Source organism: Saccoglossus kowalevskii, chromosome 22 (genome assembly GCF_978046115.1).
Source record: "Saccoglossus kowalevskii chromosome 22, keSacKowa6.1, whole genome shotgun sequence".
NCBI lineage: Eukaryota > Metazoa > Hemichordata > Enteropneusta > Harrimaniidae > Saccoglossus > Saccoglossus kowalevskii.
In genome coordinates this window covers 895535-922747 of record NC_140662.1, presented here as the reverse complement: position 1 = coordinate 922747, position 27213 = coordinate 895535, and the positions used below count along the sequence as shown (strand labels likewise).

The window sequence follows — 27213 nt, the reverse complement described above, 5'->3', positions numbered from 1 at the left end:
CAAGATCATTTACAAAGAGAGAGAAAAGGAGTGGCGATAAAACACTGCCTTGTTGCACTCCTACTTCACATTTGAACAATTCAGAAATACCTACTGGGGAGCGAACACATGCCCTGATATCTTGGTACATGGACTTCAATACTTTAAATAGTTTGCCACCCATTCCCGATTTTGTTAGTTTATAAAAGAGTAAGGTGTGGTTAATCCTATCAAATGCCTTTTCAAAATCTATAAATGCGCAGTATACACACACGTAATTTACTTCCTAATGACAAATAATGATCAATAATGGTTGATAAAATGAATAGATTGTCAACTGATGAATAATTTTTACGGAAACCAACCTGTTCTTCCACAATAGGATAGTACAAGTTCACCCATTTAAGCAGACGATGATATATAATATCACTGAAAACTTTTGTAATCGAAGGCAATAATGTAATACCTCTATAGTTATTAACTGAATCTCTTTCACCCTTCTTATAGACAGGAATAATTAAACCATGCACCCATTGTGGAGGGAATATACCAGTATTAATTATTGTATTGAAAAGTTTAACAAGTAATTGTTTAAAAATCATAGGAATATGCTTAAATATTTTCGGCGATAAACCATCAATACCAGCTGTCTTATTTGCATTTAACCGACTAAGGACATGTTCCAATTCCACAATTGTAATTACTTGATCTAAAATCTGATAGTCAATAACTGCATTTGACTCTGGCAAAATTAATAATTTATCAAGATAGTCTTGAACTTCTTCTAAAAACATGTTACTTTCATTCCCATAATTCAAATCTGTACTCATAAAGAGTTGAGAAAAATAAACATGCCATGTGCTTGGTTGGATTTTTGTAGATGGGCCACTTTTCTTACTATTTAATAAATTCCAAAATTTCTTTGTATTCGGATTGATTGCAGAGATGTAAAGTTCACGTTTTTTGAGATTGTTAAATAATTTCTTTTTTCCCTTAGCAATATACGACAATTATTTCTGTGAGTAATATAGTTTTCAAGATTAACAACAGATCTACAATTTCGAAACTGATTTAGGGCTTTCCTGGTCTGTTGCTTCGTATATTTGCAGTCATCGTCGAACCAATTACTTTTCTTATCAAACTTTCTTATAGTCTGTGGCAATTTATATTTACATTTCATTCCATCAGCCGCGTTAAATAACAAATCAGATAAAATATTAGCAGCTTCAATAGTATTTCCCATATTTGCTAAAGTGTGAAATCTTTCTACCAAGAGCTTTGCAGTTTCACCTTTCCAAAATGAATGGAATTGATCCTTTTTTGATACATTCCAATTATATCTAGTAAAAATACTGCCCTCGATTGAGGATTCGTTCTCATTTTGGGTTAGAGTTTTCAGTGTAAATGGGATTGGTAAGTGGTCAGAATCGGGTCTATTAACTATGGAAAAATCACTACACAGTTGAAAATTGTCATAACATGTTAGGACGTAATCAATTACACTGGCACCTGTAGGTTTAATACATGTAAAATGGCCTAGTCCTTTATCTTCAAATAATCGGCCATTAAGAATTCTTAAATTAGAGTTTTTACATAAATCTAGTAATAAATGGCCAAATGGATTAATTGCACGATCCTGGGAAGACCTTTTTGGTAACTCTGGTTCTGACATATTTACTTGATCAGCGAAAAAATTCTTGTTATCATGTTCAGTAAAGTCTAGTTTCGTTGCCGTTCTGGCGTTAAAGTCGCCACAACAAAAAAATTTATATTTTGGATATTTAGATATATTATTTGCCAATTCATCCTCCAAAATTTGAAAATTTACTTCATTAGAATAACTGCTAGAATACTGGGGTGAAAAATAAACAATGCCAAAACAATATTTCGAATCACCAGTGCTGCAAAGGAACCAGACAATACTATCAGTCGCTTCACTGTTTAAAAATTTCACCTCATTAAAATACCCTGTTTTATATAAGATACTAATGCCACCAGAAGTACGACCATAGCGCATGCACTTGATACGTGAATTGTGATAGCTTTCATAACCATTAATTTCAAATTTGCTTTCAGGTGTGCTTCATGTTTCAGTAAGAAAAATAATGTCATATTTAGATAAGAATAACAGAAAGTCAGGATTGGTCCATTTAGTTTTCAGACCGTTCACATTCCACACAATACATGACAAAGTAGATGAGTGAATATAATTATTAGTAACATTATTTTGGTACATATACTGGCCTTGGCCATACCTCTATGTGTTCTTAATTTGCTTAATTTCATCAGTTTCGTCGTCATACACATAAATATCATTATCAATTAATAGCTTATCATATTTCATGGACGCTTTAAAAACAAATAGTTTCAATTTCGGATTTTCAATTTAACAAAGAGTAAAAAGAATTGTATATTCCTAGTATTACTAATACCGGTCACTGGTAGCATAGTGGTTGTCGCATCAGACTCATGATCGGTAGACCCAAGTTCAAATCTTACATTAGGCTGAACATCAAAGGGTTAACCCCTACCCCGGGAGAGTGTGCCACAGACTCAATGGGAAGGCCAATTCCACTGGTCAAGATACATTCACTAACGAATGCGACTTTGAGGAACTTTGGTTAAGGTCCACAGGTGCTTGTGTTCAACTAAGCCTGGTTGATGCCAGGATAGTGCATGAAAATTGCTATTTGATAGAGAGATGGCCACACAGCCCTGTCATGTTTTATTCAGTGAAAATACACAACACACAAAATGGCAGACATGACTCATTACTATGATGGCTGAATTGAGGGTTCAATGCATTGTTGACCCCAGAAAGTTGAAAGACATATGGTTATTGCGAAATTGAACAGTTGTGCTGCATTCAAGGTACTGAGAATTCACTGACTGCGTGAATAGTACTCCCCCTTTCCATAATAAATACCCACAATGCACTGACTATATAAATCATGCTTACCTCTTTCCATAATAAATACCCAAAATGCACTGACTGTATAATTCATACTTACCTCTTTCCATAATAATCACCCACAATGCACTGACTGTATAATTCATACTTACCCCTTTCCATAATAATCACCCACAATGCACTGAGTGTATAATTCATACTTACCTCTTTCCATAATAATCACCCACAATGCACTGACTGTATAAAGCATACTTACCCCTTTCCATAATAATCACCCACAATGCACTGACTGTATAATTCATACTTACCTTTTACCATAATAATCACCCACAATGCACTGACTGTATAAAGCATACTTACCTTTTTCCATAATAATCACCCACAATGCACTGACTGTATAATTCATACTTACCTCTTTCATAATAATCACCCACAATGCACTGACTGTATAATTCATACTTACCTCTTTCCATAATAATCACCCACAATGCACTAACTGTATAAAGCATACTTACCTTTTTCCATAATAATCACCCACAATGCACTGACTGTATAATTCATACTTACCTCTTTCATAATAATCACCCACAATGCACTGACTGTATAATTCATACTTACCTCTTTTCATAATAATCACCCACAATGCACTGACTGTATATTTCATACTTACCTCTTTCCATAATAATCACCCACAATACAGACTGTGTATAATTCATATTTACCTCTTTCCATAATAATCACCCACAATGCACTGAATGTATAAAGCATACTTACCTTCTTTCATAATAATAACCACAACGCACTAACTGTATAATTCATACTTACCTCTTTCCATAATAATCACCCACAATGCACTGACTGTATAATTCATACTTACCTTTTTCCATAATAATCACCCACAATGCACTGACTGTATAATTCATACTTACCACTTTCTCATAATAATCACCCACAATGCACTGACTGTATATTTCATACTTACCTCTTTCCATAATAATCACCCACAATGCACTGACTGTATAATTCATACTTACCTTCTTTCATAATAATAACCACAACGCACTAACTGTATAATTCATACTTACCTCTTTCCATAATAATCACCCACAATGCACTGACTGTATAATTCATACTTACCTCTTTCCATAATAATCACCCACAATACACTGACTGTATAATTCATACTTACCTTTTTCCATAATAATCACCCACAATGCACTAACTGTATAATTCATACTTACCACTTTCTCATAATAATCACCCACAATGCACTGACTGTATAATTCATACTTACCTCTTTTCATAATAATCACCCACAATGCACTGACTGTATATTTCATACTTACCTCTTTCCATAATAATCACCCACAATACAGACTGTGTATAATTCATATTTACCTCTTTCCATAATAATAACCCACAATGCACTGAATGTATAAAGCATACTTACCTTCTTTCATAATAATAACCACAACGCACTAACTGTATAATTCATACTTACCTCTTTCCATAATAATCACCCACAATGCACTGACTGTATAATTCATACTTACCTCTTTCCATAATAATCACCCACAATGCACTAACTGTATAATTCATACTTACCACTTTGTCATAATAATCACCCACAATGCACTGACTGTATATTTCATACTTACCTCTTTCCATAATAATCACCCACAACGCACTGACTGTATAATTCATACTTACCCCTTTCCATAATAATCACCCACAATGCACTAACTGTATAATTCATACTTACCCCTTTCCATAATAATCACCCACAATGCACTGACTGTATATTTCATACTTACCTCTTTCCATAATAATCACCCACAATGCACTAACTGTATAATTCAGACTTACCTTTTTCCCATAATAACCACCCACAATGCACTGACTGTATATCTCATACTTACCTCTTTCCATAATAATCACCCACAATACAGATTGTATAATTCCTACTTACCTCTTTCCATAATAATCACCCACAATGCACTAACTATATAATTCATACTTACCTCTTTCCATAAAAACACCTACAATCCACTCACTATATAGTTCATACTTACCTCTTTCCATAATAATCACCCACAATGCACTAACTATATAATTCATACTTACCTCTTTCCATAAAAACACCTACAATCCACTCACTATATAATTCATACTTACCTTTTTCCATAATAATCACCCACAATGCACTAACTATATAATTCACACTTACCCCTTTCCCATAATATGCACCTACAATAAGAAGGTCAAGTTCATCCACAAGACTGTTAATGTATTCTGGTTTGATTTTAAACCAACCACTCCCTAGATGAAAAGATGGATAAACAAATGATATATGATGAATACAGAGAAATGCAGTTAGTAAATGAGTGTTATAATTGACATTTGTTACATAGCATGGCATTATAGAAAACTATAACACTAAGCTACCAAGATACACGGGATAACACTTACCACTGTCAATGTACAGTAGCTTTAGTAAAAATAAACCAAACAATTATTTCACTACATTTATTATTCACTTACCTTTTCTTTTATCAGGTCTGTATGTTGCTGATGGATTCTTCACTAAGATTCCTTCCTCTCTTCTGTCTATTGCATCATTCAATGCTTTCACCACAGCCTCTCTGAAATAGATGAATCAAACCATCAAACCAAAGAAGAAATATCAACTATGGAGTGAAAAGAAGTTGTAGGATATTATTGTTTTCACTAGACTATGCTGTGAATTTGTTTCTATTTGTAAGTCCCTAATGCAAAGATTATCAATTAGAAAAGTCAGTTTCAAAATATTTTCTGCTCGAAATGATTTTTGTTGGTACATTCTAAGACAGCTAATTTATTTACCCGGATGTTGCTTCAGTTCTTTCAACTAAATGTAATCTGCCTTCTATAGGTGTGAATACTCTGAAGAAAAAAAAATGATAATTGTTGCAGCAATATGTCTAAATGCAATAAAATTTATAGAATGACACAGTAATGTGTACAATATCAAGAATCTATAAGATAAGGGATATCCATGTATGGTAGTATGTGATATATCGAAGATTTATAAGATAAATGTACACAACTTTGATATATATGTATGGTAGTATGTGATATATCAAAGATTTATGAGATAAGGGTACACAACTTTGATATCCATGTATGGTAGTATGCGATATATCAAAGATTTATAAGATAAGGGTACACAACTTTGATATATATGTATGGTAGTATGTGATATATCAAAGATTTATGAGATAAGGGTACACAACTTTGATATCCATGTATAGTAGTATGCGATATATCAAAGATTTATGAGATAAGGGTACACAACTTTGATATACATGTATGGTAGTATGTGATATATCAAAGATTTATGAGATAAGGGTACACAACTTTGATATCCATGTATGGTAGTATGTGATATATCAAAGATTTATGAGATAAGGGTACACAACTTTGATATACATGTATGGTAGTATGTGATATATCAAAGATTTATGAGATAAGGGTACACAACTTTGATATCCATGTATAGTAGTATGCGATATATCAAAGATTTATGAGATAAGGGTACACAACTTTGATATCCATGTATGGTAGTATGCGATATATCAAAGATTTATGAGATAAGGGTACACAACTTTGATATCCATGTATAGTAGTATGCGATATATCAAAGATTTATGAGATAAGAGTACACAACTTTGATATCCATGTATGGTAGTATGTGATATATCAAAGATTTATGAGATAAGGGTACACAACTTTGATATCCATGTATAGTAGTATGCGATATATCAAAGATTTATGAGATAAGGGTACACAACTTTGATATACATGTATGGTAGTATGTGATATATCAAAGATTTATGAGATAAGGGTACACAACTTTGATATATATGTATGGTAGTATGTGATATATCAAAGATTTATGAGATAAGGGTACACAACTTTGATATACTGGTATGGTAGTATGTGATATATCAAAGATTTATGAGATAAGGGTACACAACTTTGATATACATGTATGGTAGTATGTGATATATCAAAGATTTATGAGATAAGGATACACAACTTTGATATCCATGTATGGTAGTATGCGATATATTAATGATTTATGAGATAAGGGTACACAACTTTGATATACATGTATGGTAGTATGTGATATATCAAAGATTTATGAGATAAGGGTACACAACTTTGATATCCATGTATGGTAGTATGCGATATATTAATGATTTATGAGATAAGGGTACATAACTTTGATATCCATGTATGGTAGTATGCGATATATCAATGATTTATGAGATAAGGGTACACAACTTTGATATCCATGTATGGTAGTATGTGATATATCAATGATTTATGAGATAAGGGTACACAACTTTGATATCCATGTATGGTAGTATGTGATATATCAAAGATTTATGAGATAAGGGTACACAACTTTGATATATATGTATGGTAGTATGTGATATATCAAAGATTTATGAGATAAGGGTACACAACTTTGATATATATGTATGGTAGTATGCAATATATCAAAGATTTATGAGATAAGGGTACACAACTTTGATATCCATGTATGGTAGTATGCGATATATTAATGATTTATGAGATAAGGGTACATAACTTTGATATCCATGTATGGTAGTATGCGATATATCAATGATTTATGAGATAAGGGTACACAACTTTGATATCCATGTATGGTAGTATGTGATATATCAAAGATTTATGAGATAAGGGTACACAACTTTGATATATATGTATAGTAGTATGCGATATATCAATGATTTGTGAGATAAGGGTACACAACTTTGATATCCATGTATGGAAGTATGCGATATATCAATGATTTATGAGATAAGGGTACACAACTTTGATATACATGTATGGTAGTATGTGATATATCAAAGATTTATGAGATAAGGGTACACAACTTTGATATATATGTATGGTAGTATGTGATATATCATTGATTTACGAGATAAGGGTACACAACTTTGATATACATGTATGGTAGTATGTGATATATCATTGATTTACGAGATAAGGGTACACAACTTTGATATCCATGTATGGAAGTATGTGATATATCAAAGATTTATGAGATAAGAGTACACAACTTTGATATCCATGTATGGTAGTATGTGATATATCAATGATTTATGAGATACGGGTACACAACTTTGTTATACATGTATGGTAGTATGTGATATATCAAAGATTTATGAGATAAGGGTACACAACTTTGTTATACATGTATGGTAGTATGTGATATATCATTGATTTACGAGATAAGGGTACACAACTTTGATATACATGTATGGTAGTATGTGATATATCAAAGATTTATGAGATAAGGGTACACAACTTTGATATCCATGTATGGAAGTATGCGATATATCAATGATTTATGAGATAAGGGTACACAACTTTGATATACATGTATGGTAGTATGTGATATATCAAAGATTTATGAGATAAGGGTACACAACTTTGATATATATGTATGGTAGTATGTGATATATCCAAGATTTATGAGATAAGGCTTTGTAAATGTCCATAATTTCAGCATTTTGAATAAGACTGATAAAACATTTCTGTTTATTTGGAATAAATTTACTTACCTCTCCATATATTGCAATCTTTCTCTAAATGGACAATTAGCCAGATTTTTGTCATTGAATAAGACACAATCAAAGACACAGAAACAGGTCTGTAAATCTAAGACACAATCAAACACATGGAGTATTATTTCATAAAATTGAATAGAATTCATCAGAATTTTCCAATAATAATTTTTCACCATATGTACCGGAATAAAAATGAGTTATGACGAAAAAATTTACATCATTCTTTCACACATTTTTTGTGCCAAAATTATTTTGGTTATCATAACTTTTTATCTATATTTTGTGAGCAATTCATGTAGCATGAAATAAATGCATCGTTAAGAGTCAAGGATACATGTATCTGGTATTAATGGTATTCAACTGTCTCAATATCTAACATTCAAAAAATACCATATGTATTTGTTGGCAACATGGAATGTCTTTAATTGATATACCAGTATTTATGATGCAAAAAATGACTATACAAACTACAATGAAAATGTCTGCCAACAATTAGATGACAAAGTTGTTCTTTTATACAGGGTTACACAACGTATCATGGTAACAGTCTAAAGAACGTTTATACAGGGTTACACAACGTATCATGGTAACAGTCTAAAGAACGTTGAATGGGTACTTTGAAACTTGGACTCACCACCATCATCATCTTTCAGGGACTTGATATCTAAGTTTTCGCCTTTCGTTCTGAAATAAACATAGTTTTAAATAGAGTTACAATCTAAAGCAGAAACGATTTTTGAAAGTTTGTTTGAAATCAAAGATTTGAAACCATTACATTTTATCTGGTCCTTCTTATTTTGGAGTTGCACTGTCTGGTCCTTTTTACTTTGGGGACACACTATCTGGCCCTTCTTACTTTGGAGACAAACTATCTGGTCATTCTTACTTTGGAGACTCACTATCTGGTCCTTCTTACTTTGGAAACACTATCTGGTCCTTCTTACTTTGGAGACACTATCTGGTCCTTCTTACTTTGGAGACACACTATCTGGTCCTTCTTACTTTGGAGACACACTGTCTGGTCCTTCTTACTTTGGAGACACACTGTCTGGTCCTTCTTACTTTGATGACACACTATCTAGTCCTTCTTACTTTGGAGACACACTATTTGGTCCTTCTTACTTTGGAGACACACTATCTGGTCCTTATTTTGGAGACACACTGTCTGGTCCTTCTTACTTTGGAGACACACTATCTGGTCCTTCTTACTTTGGAGACACACTATCTGGTCCTTCTGACTTTGTAGACACACTATCTGGTCCTTCTTACTTTGGAGACACACTGTCTGGTCCTTCTTACTTTGGAGACACACTATCTGGTCCTTCTTACTTTGGAGACACACTGTCTGGTCCTTCTTACTTTAGAGACAAACTATCTGATCCTTCTTACTTTGGAGACACCAGCTGGTCCTTCTTACTTTGGAGACACACTGTCTGGACCTTCTTACTTTGGAGACACACTGTCTGATCCTTCTTACTTTGGAGACACACTGTCTGGTCCTCCTTACTTTGGAGACACACTATCTGATCCTTCTTACTTTGGAGACGCACTATCTGGTCCTTCTTACTTTGGAGACAAACTATCTGGTCATTCTTACTTTGGAGACTCACTATCTGGTCCTTCTTACTTTGGAAACACTATCTGGTCCTTCTTACTTTGGAGACACACTGTCTGGTCCTTCTTACTTTAGAGACAAACTATCTGACCCTTCTTACTTTGGAGACACCAGCTGGTCCTTCTTACTTTGGAGACACACTGTCTGGACCTTCTTACTTTGGAGACACACTGTCTGATCCTTCTTACTTTGGAGACACACTGTCTGGTCCTCCTTACTTTGGAGACACACTATCTGATCCTTCTTACTTTGGAGACGCACTATCTGGTCCTTCTTACTTTGGAGACACTGTCTGGTCCTTCTTACTTCGGAGACACACTACCTGGTCCTTCTTACTTTGGAGACACACTATCTGATCCTTCTTACTTTGGAGACACACTATCTGGTCCTTCTTACTTTGGAGACACACTATCTGATCCTTCTTACTTTGGAGACACACTATCTGGTCTTCACATCGGAGACACACTATTATCTGATCCTTCTTAATTTGGAGACACACTGTCTGGTCCTTCTTACTTTGGAGACACACTATCTGATCCTTCTTACTTTGGAGACACACTATCTGATCCTTCTTATATTGGAGACACACTGTCTGGTCCTCCTCACATCAGAGACACACTATCTGGTCCTTCTTACTTTGGAGACACACTATCTGGTCCTTCTTACTTTGGAGACACACTATCTGGTCCTTCTTACTTTGGAGACACACTATCTGGTCCTCACATCGAAGACACACTATCTGATCCTTCTTAATTTGGAGACACACTGTCTGGTCCTTCTTACTTTGGAGACACACTATCTGGTCCTCACATCGGAGACACACTATCTGATCCTTCTTATTTTGGAGACACACTGTCTGGTCCTTCTTACTTTGGAGACACACTATCTGGTCCTTCTTACTTCGGAGACACTATCTGGTCCTTCTTACTTTGGAGACACACTATCTGGTCCTTCTTACTTCGGAGACACTATCTGGTCCTTCTTACTTTGGAGACACACTGTCTGATCCTTCTTACTTTGGAGACACACTATCTGATTCTTCTTACTTTGGAGACGCACTGTCTGGACCTTCTTACTTTGGAGACACACTATCTGGTCCTTCTTACTTTGGAGACACACTATCTGGTCCTTCTTACTTTGGAGACACACTGTCTGGTCCTTCCTACTTTGGAGACACACTATCTGGTCCTTCTTACTTTGGAGACACACTATCTGGTCCTCACATCGAAGACACACTATCTGATCCTTCTTATTTTGGAGACACACTGTCTGGTCCTTCTTACTTTGGAGACACTATCTGATCCTTCTTACTTTGGAGACACACTATCTGGTCCTCACATCGGAGACACACTATCTGATCCTTCTTACTTTGGAGACACACTATCTGGTCCTTCTTACTTCGGAGACACACTATCTGATCCTTCTTACTTTGGAGACACACTATCTGGTCCTTCTTACTTTGGAGACACACTATCTGATCCTTCTTACTTTGGAGACACACTATCTGGTCCTCACATCAAAGACACACTATCTGATCCTTCTTATTTTGGAGACGCACTGTCTGGTCCTTCTTACTTTGGAGACACACTATCTGGTCCTCACATCGAAGACACACTATCTGATCCTTCTTATTTTGGAGACACACTGTCTGGTCCTCACATCGAAGACACACTATCTGATCCTTCTTACTTTGGAGACACACTATCTGGTCCTTCTTACTTTGGAGACACACTATCTGGTCCTCACATCGAAGACACACTATCTGATCCTTCTTATTTTGGAGACACACTGTCTGGTCATTCTTACTTTGGAGACACACTGTCTGGTCCTCCTCACATCGGAGACACACTATCTGATCATTCTTACTTTGAAGACACACTATCTGGTCCTTCTTATTTTGGAAACACACTATCTGGTCCCTATCTTTCATTATCTTACTCAATACTTGACCCCAACCAACACTTTTTCAATGTCTGTATGTCAAGATAATGTATATATTGTTCATGTACTCACATAAAACACTTGGTATCACTTCGATATGCAACCATTTCACCATCTAATATACAACGTTTTACATTGCTATCAATTAAAAATATAAATGTGTTAATATTATTCACAGAATGTGAGAACAGTTTTAACAAGCCATGCATGGCACAGTCCCTATTAGTTATCAAACTTAAGATATATAGTTTTGTTAATAGTAATATAGTTGGAATGTAAACATGTCAGAAGTATGGATCAAGAAGATGCACGGAAAATGGGAATGGGAACTAAAAAATGCCGTGCATCAGGAACCCATAATGTCTAATGTATGTACCAAGTTTGAACGAAATCCATCCATAAATGCCAGAAATGCTTGATATTTGATGATTTTTTTAGCACAAAAATGGCCAACATTCGGTCATTTTGATTATGATCTTCAAACCAATTTATCTGTATATCTATCACATGATGTATAATGAATATTAAAAATTTGAACATAATCAGTCAACGCAAATCAGAGATATGGGTCTAGAAGCCCATTCATTAAAACAAAATGGCCGCCAGTCAGCCATTTTGAATCCGGTCTGAAAAATAAAACTGTTTGCATCAAGGTCCCATAATGTCTAATGTATATGCCACGTTTGAACAAAATCCATCTGTAAACAGCCGAGAAATGCTTGATTTTGATGATTTTTTAGCACAAAAATGGCCGCCATTTGATCATCTTGAATCATATTATGAAACAAGTTGATGTGCATATGTATAATATCATGTATGATGTATGTGTGAAGTTTGATTGTGATTGGTCCAGGCATTTCTAAGATACAGGTCCGGACACACACAGACGCACAAGGTTCAAAACATAAGTCCCCGTTTTTGGACTGCGTCCAAATGGCGACTAAACACAGTTACCTTTTAAAACAGTTAGCAATGTATGGTGTCAATGATCCATCTAAAGGCGTCCCTCCGAATGCATGTGTATACTCATGAGAACTGCAATAAAACATTCACAGCAATAAACTCCTTGTAGTCCATCCTTGGACAGCAAAGTAAACACCTTGTAGTCCATCCTTGGACAGCAAAGTAAACACCTTGTAGTCCATCCTTGGACAGCAAAGTAAACTCCTTGTAGTCCATCCTTGGACAGCAAAGTAAACACCTTGTAGTCCATCCTTGGACAGCAAAGTAAACACCTTGTAGTCCATCCTTGGACAGCAAAGTAAACACCTTGTAGTCCATCCTTGGACAGCAAAGTAAACACCTTGTAGTCCATCCTTGGACAGCAAAGTAAACACCTTGTAGTCCATCCTTGGACAGCAAAGTAAACACCTTGTAGTCCATCCTTGGACAGCAAAGTAAACACCTTGTAGTCCATCCTTGGACAGCAAAGTAAACTCCTTGTAGTCCATCCTTGGACAGCAAAGTAAACACCTTGTAGTCCATCCTTGGACAGCAAAGTAAACACCTTGTAGTCCATCCTTGGACAGCAAAGTAAACACCTTGTAGTCCATCCTTGGACAGCAAAGTAAACACCTTGTAGTCCATCCTTGGACAGCAAAGTAAACACCTTGTAGTCCATCCTTGGACAGCAAAGTAAACACCTTGTAGTCCATCCTTGGACAGCAAAGTAAACACCTTGTAGTCCATCCTTGGACAGCAAAGTAAACACCTTGTAGTCCATCCTTGGACAGCAAAGTAAACTCCTTGTAGTCCATCCTTGGACAGCAAAGTAAACACCTTGTAGTCCATCCTTGGACAGCAAAGTAAACACCTTGTAGTCCATCCTTGGACAGCAAAGTAAACACCTTGTAGTCCATCCTTGGACAGCAAAGTAAACACCTTGTAGTCCATCCTTGGACAGCAAAGTAAACACCTTGTAGTCCATCCTTGGACAGCAAAGTAAACACCTTGTAGTCCATCCTTGGACAGCAAAGTAAACACCTTGTAGTCCATCCTTGGACAGCAAAGTAAACTCCTTGTAGTCCATCCTTGGACAGCAAAGTAAACACCTTGTAGTCCATCCTTGGACAGCAAAGTAAACACCTTGTAGTCCATCCTTGGACAGCAAAGTAAACACCTTGTAGTCCATCCTTGGACAGCAAAGTAAACACCTTGTAGTCCATCCTTGGACAGCAAAGTAAACACCTTGTAGTCCATCCTTGGACAGCAAAGTAAACACCTTGTAGTCCATCCTTGGACAGCAAAGTAAACACCTTGTAGTCCATCCTTGGACAGCAAAGTAAACACCTTGTAGTCCATCCTTGGACAGCAAAGTAAACACCTTGTAGTCCATCCTTGGACAGCAAAGTAAACACCTTGTAGTCCATCCTTGGACAGCAAAGTAAACACCTTGTAGTCCATCCTTGGACAGCAAAGTAAACACCTTGTAGTCCATCCTTGGACAGCAAAGTAAACACCTTGTAGTCCATCCTTGGACAGCAAAGTAAACACCTTGTAGTCCATCCTTGGACAGCAAAGTAAACTCCTTGTAGTCCATCCTTGGACAGCAAAGTAAACACCTTGTAGTCCATCCTTGGACAGCAAAGTAAACACCTTGTAGTCCATCCTTGGACAGCAAAGTAAACACCTTGTAGTCCATCCTTGGACAGCAAAGTAAACACCTTGTAGTCCATCCTTGGACAGCAAAGTAAACACCTTGTAGTCCATCCTTGGACAGCAAAGTAAACACCTTGTAGTCCATCCTTGGACAGCAAAGTAAACACCTTGTAGTCCATCCTTGGACAGCAAAGTAAACACCTTGTTGGGTACATCACCTTTAGTGTTCTTTCCAGACAGTTTATTTTTTAAAAGCAATAGAGAATATTATCACCTTAATTGATATGCAAATTAGTCATGATCATAATCTCATATTTGACTGCTGATCAAAGTAAAAGCCAATATATGGTCCACCACACCAAGGAAATGCATCCTGGATTAAAACAATACTATAGGATGTGACTGTACATTCTTATATCATCCCAATGAATTGTGGGTAATATGAGAGACTATGAAAGAAAACTCACCGTCTTGAAAAGAATTTATAACTATCTCCATTTTTATGTAACTGCATGCGTTCACCATCCAACTTAGTCTCAATATAAAAACTTTTATGTTCCATGAATTTCTCAACCTTCAAAAACACAAAATACCTTTATAATAGTAATAACATTTTTGGTAATCAATTTGTTTAAGTTTTTCCTTGCTTACCAAAAAAAAAAAAAATTCATCAAGAAAGTTTACAATTTTGTCTAGCTTTCTATGAACAATAAAGTTTAATTCTTTTTCCAGTCACAAATAAAATCTTAATATAAATGTCCGCCATTTTTTCCCTGACATTGTGCACCATTTGTGATAAACCTTTCCAATATGGAGGACATGAATTCAAGTTATATCATTATTACCTCATGTGGTTTAGCTTTCTCTCCTAACATAGGACTGAATGGTGAAAACAATGTGATAGCAATCTCATTGAGTCGTACTTTGGGATCATTCAAGTCAGTGCATACCTAGGTAAGACAAGAACACAATGTTTAGTGTAAGTTGCAAGATAACATAGTCCCTGTATGTTTTTATTGAGATGACATAGTCCCTGTATGTTTTTATTGAGATGATATAGTCCCTGTATGTTTTTATTAAGATGATATAGTCCCTGTATGTTTTTATTGAGATGATATAGTCCCTGTATGTTTTCATTGAGATGATATAGTCCCTGTATGTTTTTATTGAGATGACATAATTCCTGTATGTTTTTATTGAGATGATATAGTCCCTGTATGTTTTTATTAAGATGACATAGTCCCTGTATGTTTTTATTGAGATGACATAATCCCTGTATGTTTTTATTGAGATGATATAGTCCCTGTATGTTTTTATTGAGATGATATAGTCCCTGTATGTTTTTATGGAGATGATATAGTCCCTGTATGTTTTTATTGAGATGATATAGTCCCTGTATGTTTTTATTGAGATGATATAGTCCCTGTATGTTTTTATTGAGATGACATAATTCCTGTATGTTTTTATTGAGATGATATAGTCCCTGTATGTTTTTATTAAGATGACATAGTCCCTGTATGTTTTTATTGAGATGACATAGTCCCTGTATGTTTTTATTGAGAAAATATAGTCCATGTATGTGTTTATTGAGATGACATAATTCCTGTATGTTTTTATTGAGATGATATAGTCCCTGTATGTTTTTATTGAGATGATATAGTCCCTGTATGTTTTTATTAAGATGACATAGTCCCTGTATGTTTTTATTGAGATGACATAATCCCTGTATGTTTTTATTGAGATGATATAGTCCCTGTATGTTTTTATTGAGATGATATAGTCCCTGTATGTTTTTATGGAGATGATATAGTCCCTGTATGTTTTTATTGAGATGATATAGTCCCTGTATGTTTTTATTGAGATGATATAGTCCCTGTATGTTTTTATTGAGATGACATAATTCCTGTATGTTTTTATTGAGATGATATAGTCCCTGTATGTTTTTATTAAGATGACATAGTCCCTGTATGTTTTTATTGAGATGACATAGTCCCTGTATGTTTTTATTGAGAAGATATAGTCCATGTATGTGTTTATTGAGATGACATAATTCCTGTATGTTTTTATTGAGATGATATAGTCCCTGTATGTTTTTATTGAGATGATATAGTCCCTGTATGTTTTTATTGAGATGACATAATTCCTGTATGTTTTTATTGAGATGATATAGTCCCTGTATGTTTTTATTGAGATGACATAGTCCCTGTATGTTTTTATTGAGATGATATAGTCCCTGTATGTTTTTATTGAGATGACATAGTCCCTGTATGTTTTTTTATTGAGATGACATAATCCCTGTATGTTTTTATTGAGATGATATAGTTCCTGTATGTTTTTATTGAGATGACATAATTCCTGTATGTTTTTAATTGAGATGGCATACTCCCTGTACATTTTTATTGAGATGATATAGTCCCTGTATGTTTTTATTGAGATGATATAGTTCCTGTATGTTTTTATTGAGATGATACAGTCCTTGCATATTTTTATTGAGATGGCATAGTCCCTGTATGTTTTTATTAAGATTGTATACAAGTGTATGTTTCCCATGATGATATTCAGAGATAGTCAGAGATATTTTTGAAAACAAAATGGCCACTCAAATAGCCATTTTGATTGAGATTGAGGCAATCATATCAAATAGATTCAATTGTTGTGTTTACTTTTTATTTTTTATTGTTATTTTCATTTATTTATAAATACTTTTTTTGGGTTTTACATGCCATTATTAAATTTTTTAATATTACATGACCAGAATACGATAAAAGAAATAGTCATAAATGAACAATAAGAAAATATATATAAAAATTAAAAAGAAAATAATTAGAACCTATATATACCTACATCAAATTTTAAACAGATAGGCATCAGGAAATATGATATATTCTATGTATATATCAAGTATGTATCGTCTATGTACACCTCAGATCTGGTTCCAGAATAAGAAATATACTTGATTTTGATGCATTTATACAAATTAATGGCCTCCAATCAGCCATCTTAAATCAGATCATGAAACAAATATGTGACATAACATGTATGTGTAAAATTCAAACTCAATTAATATAGACATGCTTTGGCTTTGTAGCAGCATTTTTGAAAACATGGATAAATGTGCTTGTATTTAAGTGGTAAACATCTCATACCTTAGCAAGGCTATTAGTTACATTGTAGAATTCTTCACCATCAGGATGAAATGCACTTAAAATAGATTGCTGACTCACACCAACTTTCATTTCCTGTAAACAATTATCAACAGAAAAACACTGAAGTTTCTAGGGTACATCGGAAGGGGGCTTTGCAGAAGGGGGATGTAGTAGAACTGACAATGAGGAATTCTAGTTCTAGCCCAATTGTTAAACTTACAATGAAGTTTTACAAACAAATATCAAAAGAAAGAAACTTGAGTTTCTAGTGTACTTGGTAATAAAAGAGCTATGCTAAAGAGACAGAATGCAGTAGAAGATGAATCACTGTTAAACATGCACTGAGGCTGTCATGCTACACTGTCACGCTACACTGTCTCGCTACACTGTCACGCTACACTGTCACGCTACACTGTCACGCTACACTGTCACGCTACACTGTCACGCTACACTGTCACGCTACACTGTCACGCTACACTGTCACGCTACACTGTCACGCTACACTGTCACGCTACACTGTCACGCTACACTGTCACGCTACACTGTCACGATACACTGTCACGCTACACTGTCACGCTACACTGTCACGCTACACTGTCTCGCTACACTGTCTCGCTACACTGTCACGCTACACTGTCACGCTACACTGTCACGCTACACTGTCACACTACACTGTCACACTACACTGTCACACTACACTGTCACGCTACACTGTCACGCTACACTGTCTCGCTACACTGTCTCGCTACACTGTCACGCTACACTGTCACACTACACTGTCACGCTACACTGTCACGCTACACTGTCACGCTACACTGTCACGCTACACTGTCACGCTACACTGTCACGCAACACTGTCTCGCTACACTGTCACGCTACACTGTCTCGCTACACTGTCTCGCTACACTGTCACGCTACACTGTCACGCTACACTGTCACGCTACACTGTCACGCTACACTGTCTCGCTACACTGTCACGCTACACTGTCACGCTACACTGTCACGCTACACTGTCACGCTACACTGTCACACTACACTGTCACACTACACTGTCACACTACACTGTCACGCTACACTGTCTCGCTACACTGTCTCGCTACACTGTCTCGCTACACTATCACGCTACACTGTCACGCTACACTGTCACGCTACACTGTCACGCTACACTGTCACGCTACACTGTCACGCTACACTGTCACGCTACACTGTCTCGCTACACTGTCTCGCTACACTGTCACGCTACAATGTCACGCTACACTGTCACACTACACTGTCACACTACACTGTCACGCTACACTGTCACGCTACACTGTCACGCTACACTGTCACGCTACACTGTCACACTACACTGTCACACTACACTGTCGCACTACACTGTCGCGCTACACTGTCTCGCTACACTGTCTCGCTACACTGTCACGCTACACTGTCACACTACACTGTCTCGCTACACTGTCACGCTACACTGTCACGCTACACTGTCACAATGAGACACACTAGTTGTCCATCATGTGGAGACTAACTACACTGTCACGCTACACTGTCACACAAACACTGTCACACAAACACTGTCATACTAACACTGTCATACTAACACTGTCACACTAACACTGTCACACTACACTGTCACACTACACTGTCACACTACACTGTCACACTACACTGTCACACTACACAGTCACACTACACTGTCCCACTACACTGTTACGCTATACAGTCACACTACACTGCCCCACTACACTGCCCCACTACACTGTCCCACTACACTGTCATGCTACACTGCCCCACTACACTGTCATGCTACACTGCCCCACTACACTGTCACACTACACTGCCCCACTACACTGTCATACTAACACTGTCATACTAACACTGTCATACTAACACTGTCACACTAAACTGTCACACTACACTGTCAGACTACACAGTCACACTACACAGTCACACTACACAGTCACACTACACAGTCACACTACACTGTCCCGCTACACTGTTACGCTACACAGTCACGCTACACTGCCCCACTACACTGTCACGCTACACTGTCTCGCTACACTGTCTCGCTACACTGTCACACTACACTGTCACACTACACTGTCACACTACACTGTCACACTACACTGTCACACTACACTGTCACACTACACTGTCACACTACACTGTCACACTACACTGTCTCGCTACACTGTCCCATTACACTGTTACGCTACACAGTCACACTACACTGCCCCACTACACTGTCACACTACACTGTCATGCTACACTGCCCCACTACACTGTCATGCTACACTGCCCCACTACACTGTCACACTACACTGTCATGCTACACTGCCCCACTACACTGTCACACTACACTGTCACACTACACTGTCACACTACAGTCACACTACACTGTCCCACTACACTGTTACGCTACACAGTCACACTACACTGCCCCACTACACTGCCCCACTACACTGTCACACTACACTGTCCCACTACACTGTCATGCTACACTGCCCCACTACACTGTCACACTACACTGTCATGCTACACTGCCCCACTACACTGTCATACTAACACTGTCATACTAACACTGTCATACTAACACTGTCACACTAACACTGTCACACTAAACTGTCACACTACACTGTCCACTACACTGTCACACTACACAGTCACACTACACAGTCACACTACACAGTTACACTACACTGTCCCACTACACTGTTACGCTACACAGTCACGCTACACTGCCCCACTACACTGTCACACTACACTGTCTTGCTACACTGTCACGCTACACTGTCACACTACACTGTCACACTACACTGTCACACTACACTGTCACACTACACTGTCACACTACACTGTCTCGCTACACTGTCCCACTACACTGTTACGCTACACAGTCACACTACACTGCCCCACTACACTGTCACACTACACTGTCATGCTACACTGCCCCACTACACTGTCATGCTACACTGCCCCACTACACTGTCACACTACACTGTCATGCTACACTGCCCCACTACACTGTCATACTACACTGTCACATCAACACTGTCACATCAATACTGTCACACTAACACTGTCACACTAACACTGTCACACTAACACTGTCACACTAACACTGTCACACTAACACTGTCACACTACACTCTCCCGCTACACTCTCCCGCTACACTGTCGCGCTACACTGTCTCGCTACACTGTCACGCTACACTGTCACGCTACACTGTCACGCTACACTGTCACGCTACACTGTCACTCTACACTGTCACGCTACACTGTCACGCTACACTGTCACGCTACACTGTCACGCTACACTGTCTCGCTACACTGTCTCGCTGCACTGTCACGCTACACTGTCACGCTACACTGTCACGCTACACTGTCACGCTACACTGTCACGCTACACTGTCACGCTACACTGTCACGCTACACTGTCACGCTACACTGTCACGCTACACTGTCACGCTACACTGTCACGCTACACTGTCACGCTACACTGTCACGCTACACTGTCACGCTACACTGTCACGCTACACTGTCACGCTACACTGTCACGCTACACTGTCACGCTACACTGTCACGCTACACTGTCACGCTACACTGTCACGCTACACTGTCACGCTACACTGTCACGCTACACTGTCACACTAACACTGTCACACTAACACTGTCACACTAACACTGTCACACTAACACTGTCACACTAACACTGTCACACTAACACTGTCACACTACACTCTCCCGCTACACTGTCACGCTACACTGTCACGCTACACTGTCACACTACACTGTCACACTACACTGTCACGCTACACTGTCACACTACACTGTCACACTACACTGTCACGCTACACTGTCACGCTACACTGTCACGCTACACTGTCACGCTACACTGTCACGCTACACTGTCACGCTACACTGTCACGCTACACTGTCACGCTACACTGTCACACTACACTGTCACACTACACTGTCACACTACACTGTCACACTACACTGTCACGCTACACTGTCACGCTACACTGTCTCGCTACACTGTCACGCTACACTGTCACACCACACTGTCACACCACACTGTCACGCTACACTGTCACGCTACACTGTCTCGCTACACTGTCTCGCTACACTGTCACGCTACACTGTCTCTCTACACTGTCACGCTACACTGTCACGCTACACTGTCACGCTACACTGTCACGCTACACTGTCACACTACACTGTCACACTACACTGTCACACTACACTGTCACGCTACACTGTCTCGCTACACTGTCCCATTACACTGTCACGCTACACAGTCACACTACACTGCCCCACTACACTGTCACACTACACTGTCATGCTACACTGCCCCACTACACTGTCATGCTACACTGCCCCACTACACTGTCACACTACACTGTCATGCTACACTGCCCCACTACACTGTCACACTACACTGTCACACTACACAGTCACACTACACTGTCCCACTACACTGTTACGCTACACAGTCACACTACACTGCCCCACTACACTGCCCCACTACACTGTCACACTACACTGTCCCACTACACTGTCATGCTACACTGCCCCACTACACTGTCACACTACACTGTCATGCTACACTGCCCCACTACACTGTCATACTAACACTGTCATACTAACACTGTCATACTAACACTGTCACACTAACACTGTCACACTAAACTGTCACACTACACTGTCACACTACACTGTCACACTACACAGTCACACTACACAGTCACACTACACTGTCCCACTACACTGTTATGCTACAGTCACGCTACACTGCCCCACTACACTGTCACACTACACTGTCTTGCTACACTGTCTTGCTACACTGTCACGCTACACTGTCACACTACACTGTCACACTACACTGTCACACTACACTGTCATACTACACTGTCTCGCTACACTGTCCCACTACACTGTTACGCTACACAGTCACACTACACTGCCCCACTACACTGTCACACTACACTGTCATGCTACACTGCCCCACTACACTGTCATGCTACACTGCCCCACTACACTGCCCCACTACACTGTCACACTACACTGTCATGCTACACTGCCCCACTACACTGTCATACTACACTGTCACATCAACACTGTCACACTAACACTGTCACACTAACACTGTCACACTAACACTGTCACACTAACACTGTCACACTAACACTGTCACACTAACACTGTCACACTACACTCTCCCGCTACACTGTCACGCTACACTGTCACGCTACACTGTCACACTACACTGTCACACTACACTGTCACGCTACACTGTCACACTACACTGTCACACTACACTGTCACGCTACACTGTCTCGCTACAATGTCACGCTACACTGTCACGCTACACTGTCTCGCTACACTGTCACGCTACACTGTCACGCTACACTGTCTCGCTACACTGTCTCGCTACACTGTCACGCTACACTGTCACGCTACACTGTCACGCTACACTGTCACGCTACACTGTCACGCTACACTGTCACGCTACACTGTCACGCTACACTGTCACGCTACACTGTCACGCTACACTGTCACGCTACACTGTCACGCTACACTGTCACGCTACACTGTCACGCTACACTGTCACGCTACACTGTCACGCTACACTGTCACGCTACACTGTCACGCTACACTGTCACGCTACACTGTCACGCTACACTGTCTCGCTACACTGTCACGCTACACTGTCACGCCACACTGTCACGCTACACTGTCACGCTACACTGTCACGCTACACTGTCACGCTACACTGTCACGCTACACTGTCTCGCTACACTGTCACGCTACACTGTCACGCTACACTGTCACGCTACACTGTCACGCTACACTGTCTCGCTACACTGTCACGCTACACTGTCACGCTACACTGTCACGCTACACTGTCACGCTACACTGTCACACTACACTGTCACACTACACTGTCACACTACACTGTCACACTACACTGTCACGCTACACTGTCACGCTACACTGTCACGCTACACTGTCACGCTACACTGTCACGCTACACTGTCACGCTACACTGTCACGCTACACTGTCACGCTACACTGTCTCGCTACACTGTCTCGCTACACTGTCACGCTACACTGTCACGCTACACTGTCACGCTACACTGTCACGCTACACTGTCACGCTACACTGTCACGCTACACTGTCTCGCTACACTGTCTCGCTACACTGTCTCGCTACACTGTCTCGCTACACTGTCACGCTACACTGTCACGCTACACTGTCACGCTACACTGTCACGCTACACTGTCACGCTACACTGTCACGCTACACTGTCACGCTACACTGTCACGCTACACTGTCACGCTACACTGTCACGCTACACTGTCACACTACACTGTCACACTACACTGTCACACTACACTGTCACGCTACACTGTCACGCTACACTGTCTCGCTACACTGTCTCGCTACACTGTCACGCTACACTGTCACGCTACACTGTCACGCTACACTGTCATGCTACACTGTCTCGCTACACTGTCACGCTACACTGTCACGCTACACTGTCACACTACACTGTCACACTACACTGTCACACTACACTGTCACACTACACTGTCACGCTACACTGTCACACTACACTGTCACACTACACTGTCTCGCTACACTGTCACACTACACTGTCACACTACACTGTCACGCTACACTGTCTCGCTACACTGTCACGCTACACTGTCACACTACACTGTCTCGCTACACTGTCTCGCTACACTGTCACGCTACACTGTCACACTACACTGTCACAATGAGACACACTCGTTGTCCATCATGTGGAGACTAACTACACTGTCACGCTACACTGTCACACAAACACTGTCATACTAACACTGTCACACTAACACTGTCACACTACACTGTCACACTACACAGTCACACTACACTGTCCCACTACACTGTTACACTACACTGTTACACTACACAGTCACACTACACTGCCCCACTACACTGCCCCACTACACTGTCTCACTACACTGTCATGCTACACTGCCCCACTACACTGTCATGCTACACTGCCCCACTACACTGTCACACTACACTGTCATGCTACACTGCCCCACTACACTGTCATACTTACACTGTCATACTAACACTGTCATACTAACACTGTCATACTAACACTGTCATACTAACACTGTCACACTAACACTGTCACACTACACTGTCACACTACACTGTCACACTACACAGTCACACTACACAGCCACACTACACTGTCCCACTACACTGTCCCACTACACTGTCACGCTACACTGCCCCACTACACTGTCACACTACACTGTCTCGCTACACTGTCACACTACACTGTCACACTACACTGTCACACTACACTGTCACACTACACTGTCACACTACACTGTCTCGCTACACTGTCCCACTACACTGTCACGCTACACAGTCACACTACACTGCCCCACTACACTGTCACGCTACACTGTCATGCTACACTGCCCCACTACACTGTCATGCTACACTGCCCCACTACACTGTCACACTACACTGTCATGCTACACTGCCCCACTACACTGTCATACTACACTGTCACATCAACACTGTCACACTAACACTGTCACACTAACACTGTCACACTAACACTGTCACACTAACACTGTCACACTACACTGTCACACTACACTCTCCCGCTACACTCTCCCGCTACACTGTCACGCTACACTGTCACGCTACACTGTCACACTACACTGTCATGCTACACTGCCCCACTACACTGTCATGCTACACTGCCCCACTACACTGTCACACTACACTGCCCCACTACACTGTCACACTACACTGTCACATCAACACTGTCACACTAACACTGTCACACTAACACTGTCACACTAACACTGTCACACTAACACTGTCACACTAACACTGTCACACTAACACTGTCACACTAACACTGTCACACTAACACTGTCACACTACACTCTCACGCTACACTGTCTCGCTACACTGTCTCGCTACACTGTCACGCTACACTGTCACGCTACACTGTCACGCTACACTGTCACGCTACACTGTCACGCTACACTGTCACGCTACACTGTCACGCTACACTGTCACGCTACACTGTCACGCTACACTGTCACGCTACACTGTCTCGCTACACTGTCACGCTACACTGTCTCGCTACACTGTCACGCTACACTGTCACGCTACACTGTCACGCTACACTGTCACGCTACACTGTCACGCTACACTGTCTCGCTACACTGTCTCGCTACACTGTCACGCTACACTGTCACGCTACACTGTCACGCTACACTGTCACGCTACACTGTCACGCTACACTGTCTCGCTACACTGTCTCGCTACACTGTCTCGCTACACTGTCTCGCTACACTGTCTCGCTACACTGTCTCGCTACACTGTCACGCTACACTGTCACGCTACACTGTCACGCTACACTGTCACGCTACACTGTCTCGCTACACTGTCTCGCTACACTGTCTCGCTACACTGTCTCGCTACACTGTCTCGCTACACTGTCTCGCTACACTGTCACGCTACACTGTCACGCTACACTGTCACGCTACACTGTCACGCTACACTGTCACGCTACACTGTCACGCTACACTGTCACGCTACACTGTCTCGCTACACTGTCACGCTACACTGTCACGCTACACTGTCACGCTACACTGTCTCGCTACACTGTCACGCTACACTGTCACGCTACACTGTCACGCTACACTGTCACGCTACACTGTCACGCTACACTGTCACGCTACACTGTCACGCTACACTGTCACGCTACACTGTCACGCTACACTGTCACGCTACACTGTCACGCTACACTGTCACGCTACACTGTCACGCTACACTGTCACGCTACACTGTCACGCTACACTGTCACGCTACACTGTCACGCTACACTGTCTCGCTACACTGTCACGCTACACTGTCACGCTACACTGTCACGCCACACTGTCACGCTACACTGTCACGCTACACTGTCACGCTACACTGTCTCGCTACACTGTCACGCTACACTGTCTCGCTACACTGTCTCGCTACACTGTCACGCTACACTGTCACGCTACACTGTCACGCTACACTGTCACGCTACACTGTCACGCTACACTGTCACGCTACACTGTCACGCTACACTGTCACGCTACACTGTCACGCTACACTGTCTCGCTACACTGTCTCGCTACACTGTCTCGCTACACTGTCTTGCTACACTGTCTCGCTACACTGTCTCGCTACACTGTCACGCTACACTGTCACACTACACTGTCTCGCTACACTGTCACGCTACACTGTCACGCTACACTGTCACGCTACACTGTCACGCTACACTGTCGCGCTACACTGTCACGCTACACTGTCACGCTACACTG

The 27213-nt window shown here is 40.1% G+C and overlaps 1 protein-coding gene and 1 long non-coding RNA gene across 2 annotated transcripts in view; both read right to left on the bottom strand.

Annotated features, from left to right (window-relative positions):
- LOC102808661 (DNA ligase 4-like) overlaps positions 1 to 27213 on the bottom strand; it is a 65551-nt gene that overhangs the window by 19048 nt on the left and 19290 nt on the right. The window contains exons 6-15 of the mRNA XM_085496152.1: positions 17833 to 17925; positions 15532 to 15636; positions 15154 to 15260; positions 13043 to 13123; positions 12161 to 12226; positions 9167 to 9216; positions 8527 to 8623; positions 5753 to 5812; positions 5432 to 5532; positions 5118 to 5209 (exon numbers count right to left, since the gene is read on the bottom strand). Coding sequence (XP_085352278.1) covers positions 5118 to 5209; positions 5432 to 5532; positions 5753 to 5812; positions 8527 to 8623; positions 9167 to 9216; positions 12161 to 12226; positions 13043 to 13123; positions 15154 to 15260; positions 15532 to 15636; positions 17833 to 17925 — 852 coding nt within the window. The remainder of the gene's footprint in view (positions 1 to 5117; positions 5210 to 5431; positions 5533 to 5752; positions 5813 to 8526; positions 8624 to 9166; positions 9217 to 12160; positions 12227 to 13042; positions 13124 to 15153; positions 15261 to 15531; positions 15637 to 17832; positions 17926 to 27213) is intronic.
- LOC146728608 (uncharacterized) lies at positions 3407 to 5088 on the bottom strand. Its single transcript, XR_014928210.1, has 2 exons — positions 3716 to 5088; positions 3407 to 3457 (listed from the first exon to the last, which is right to left on the bottom strand). It is a non-coding gene; the product is annotated as an uncharacterized LOC146728608 (long non-coding RNA).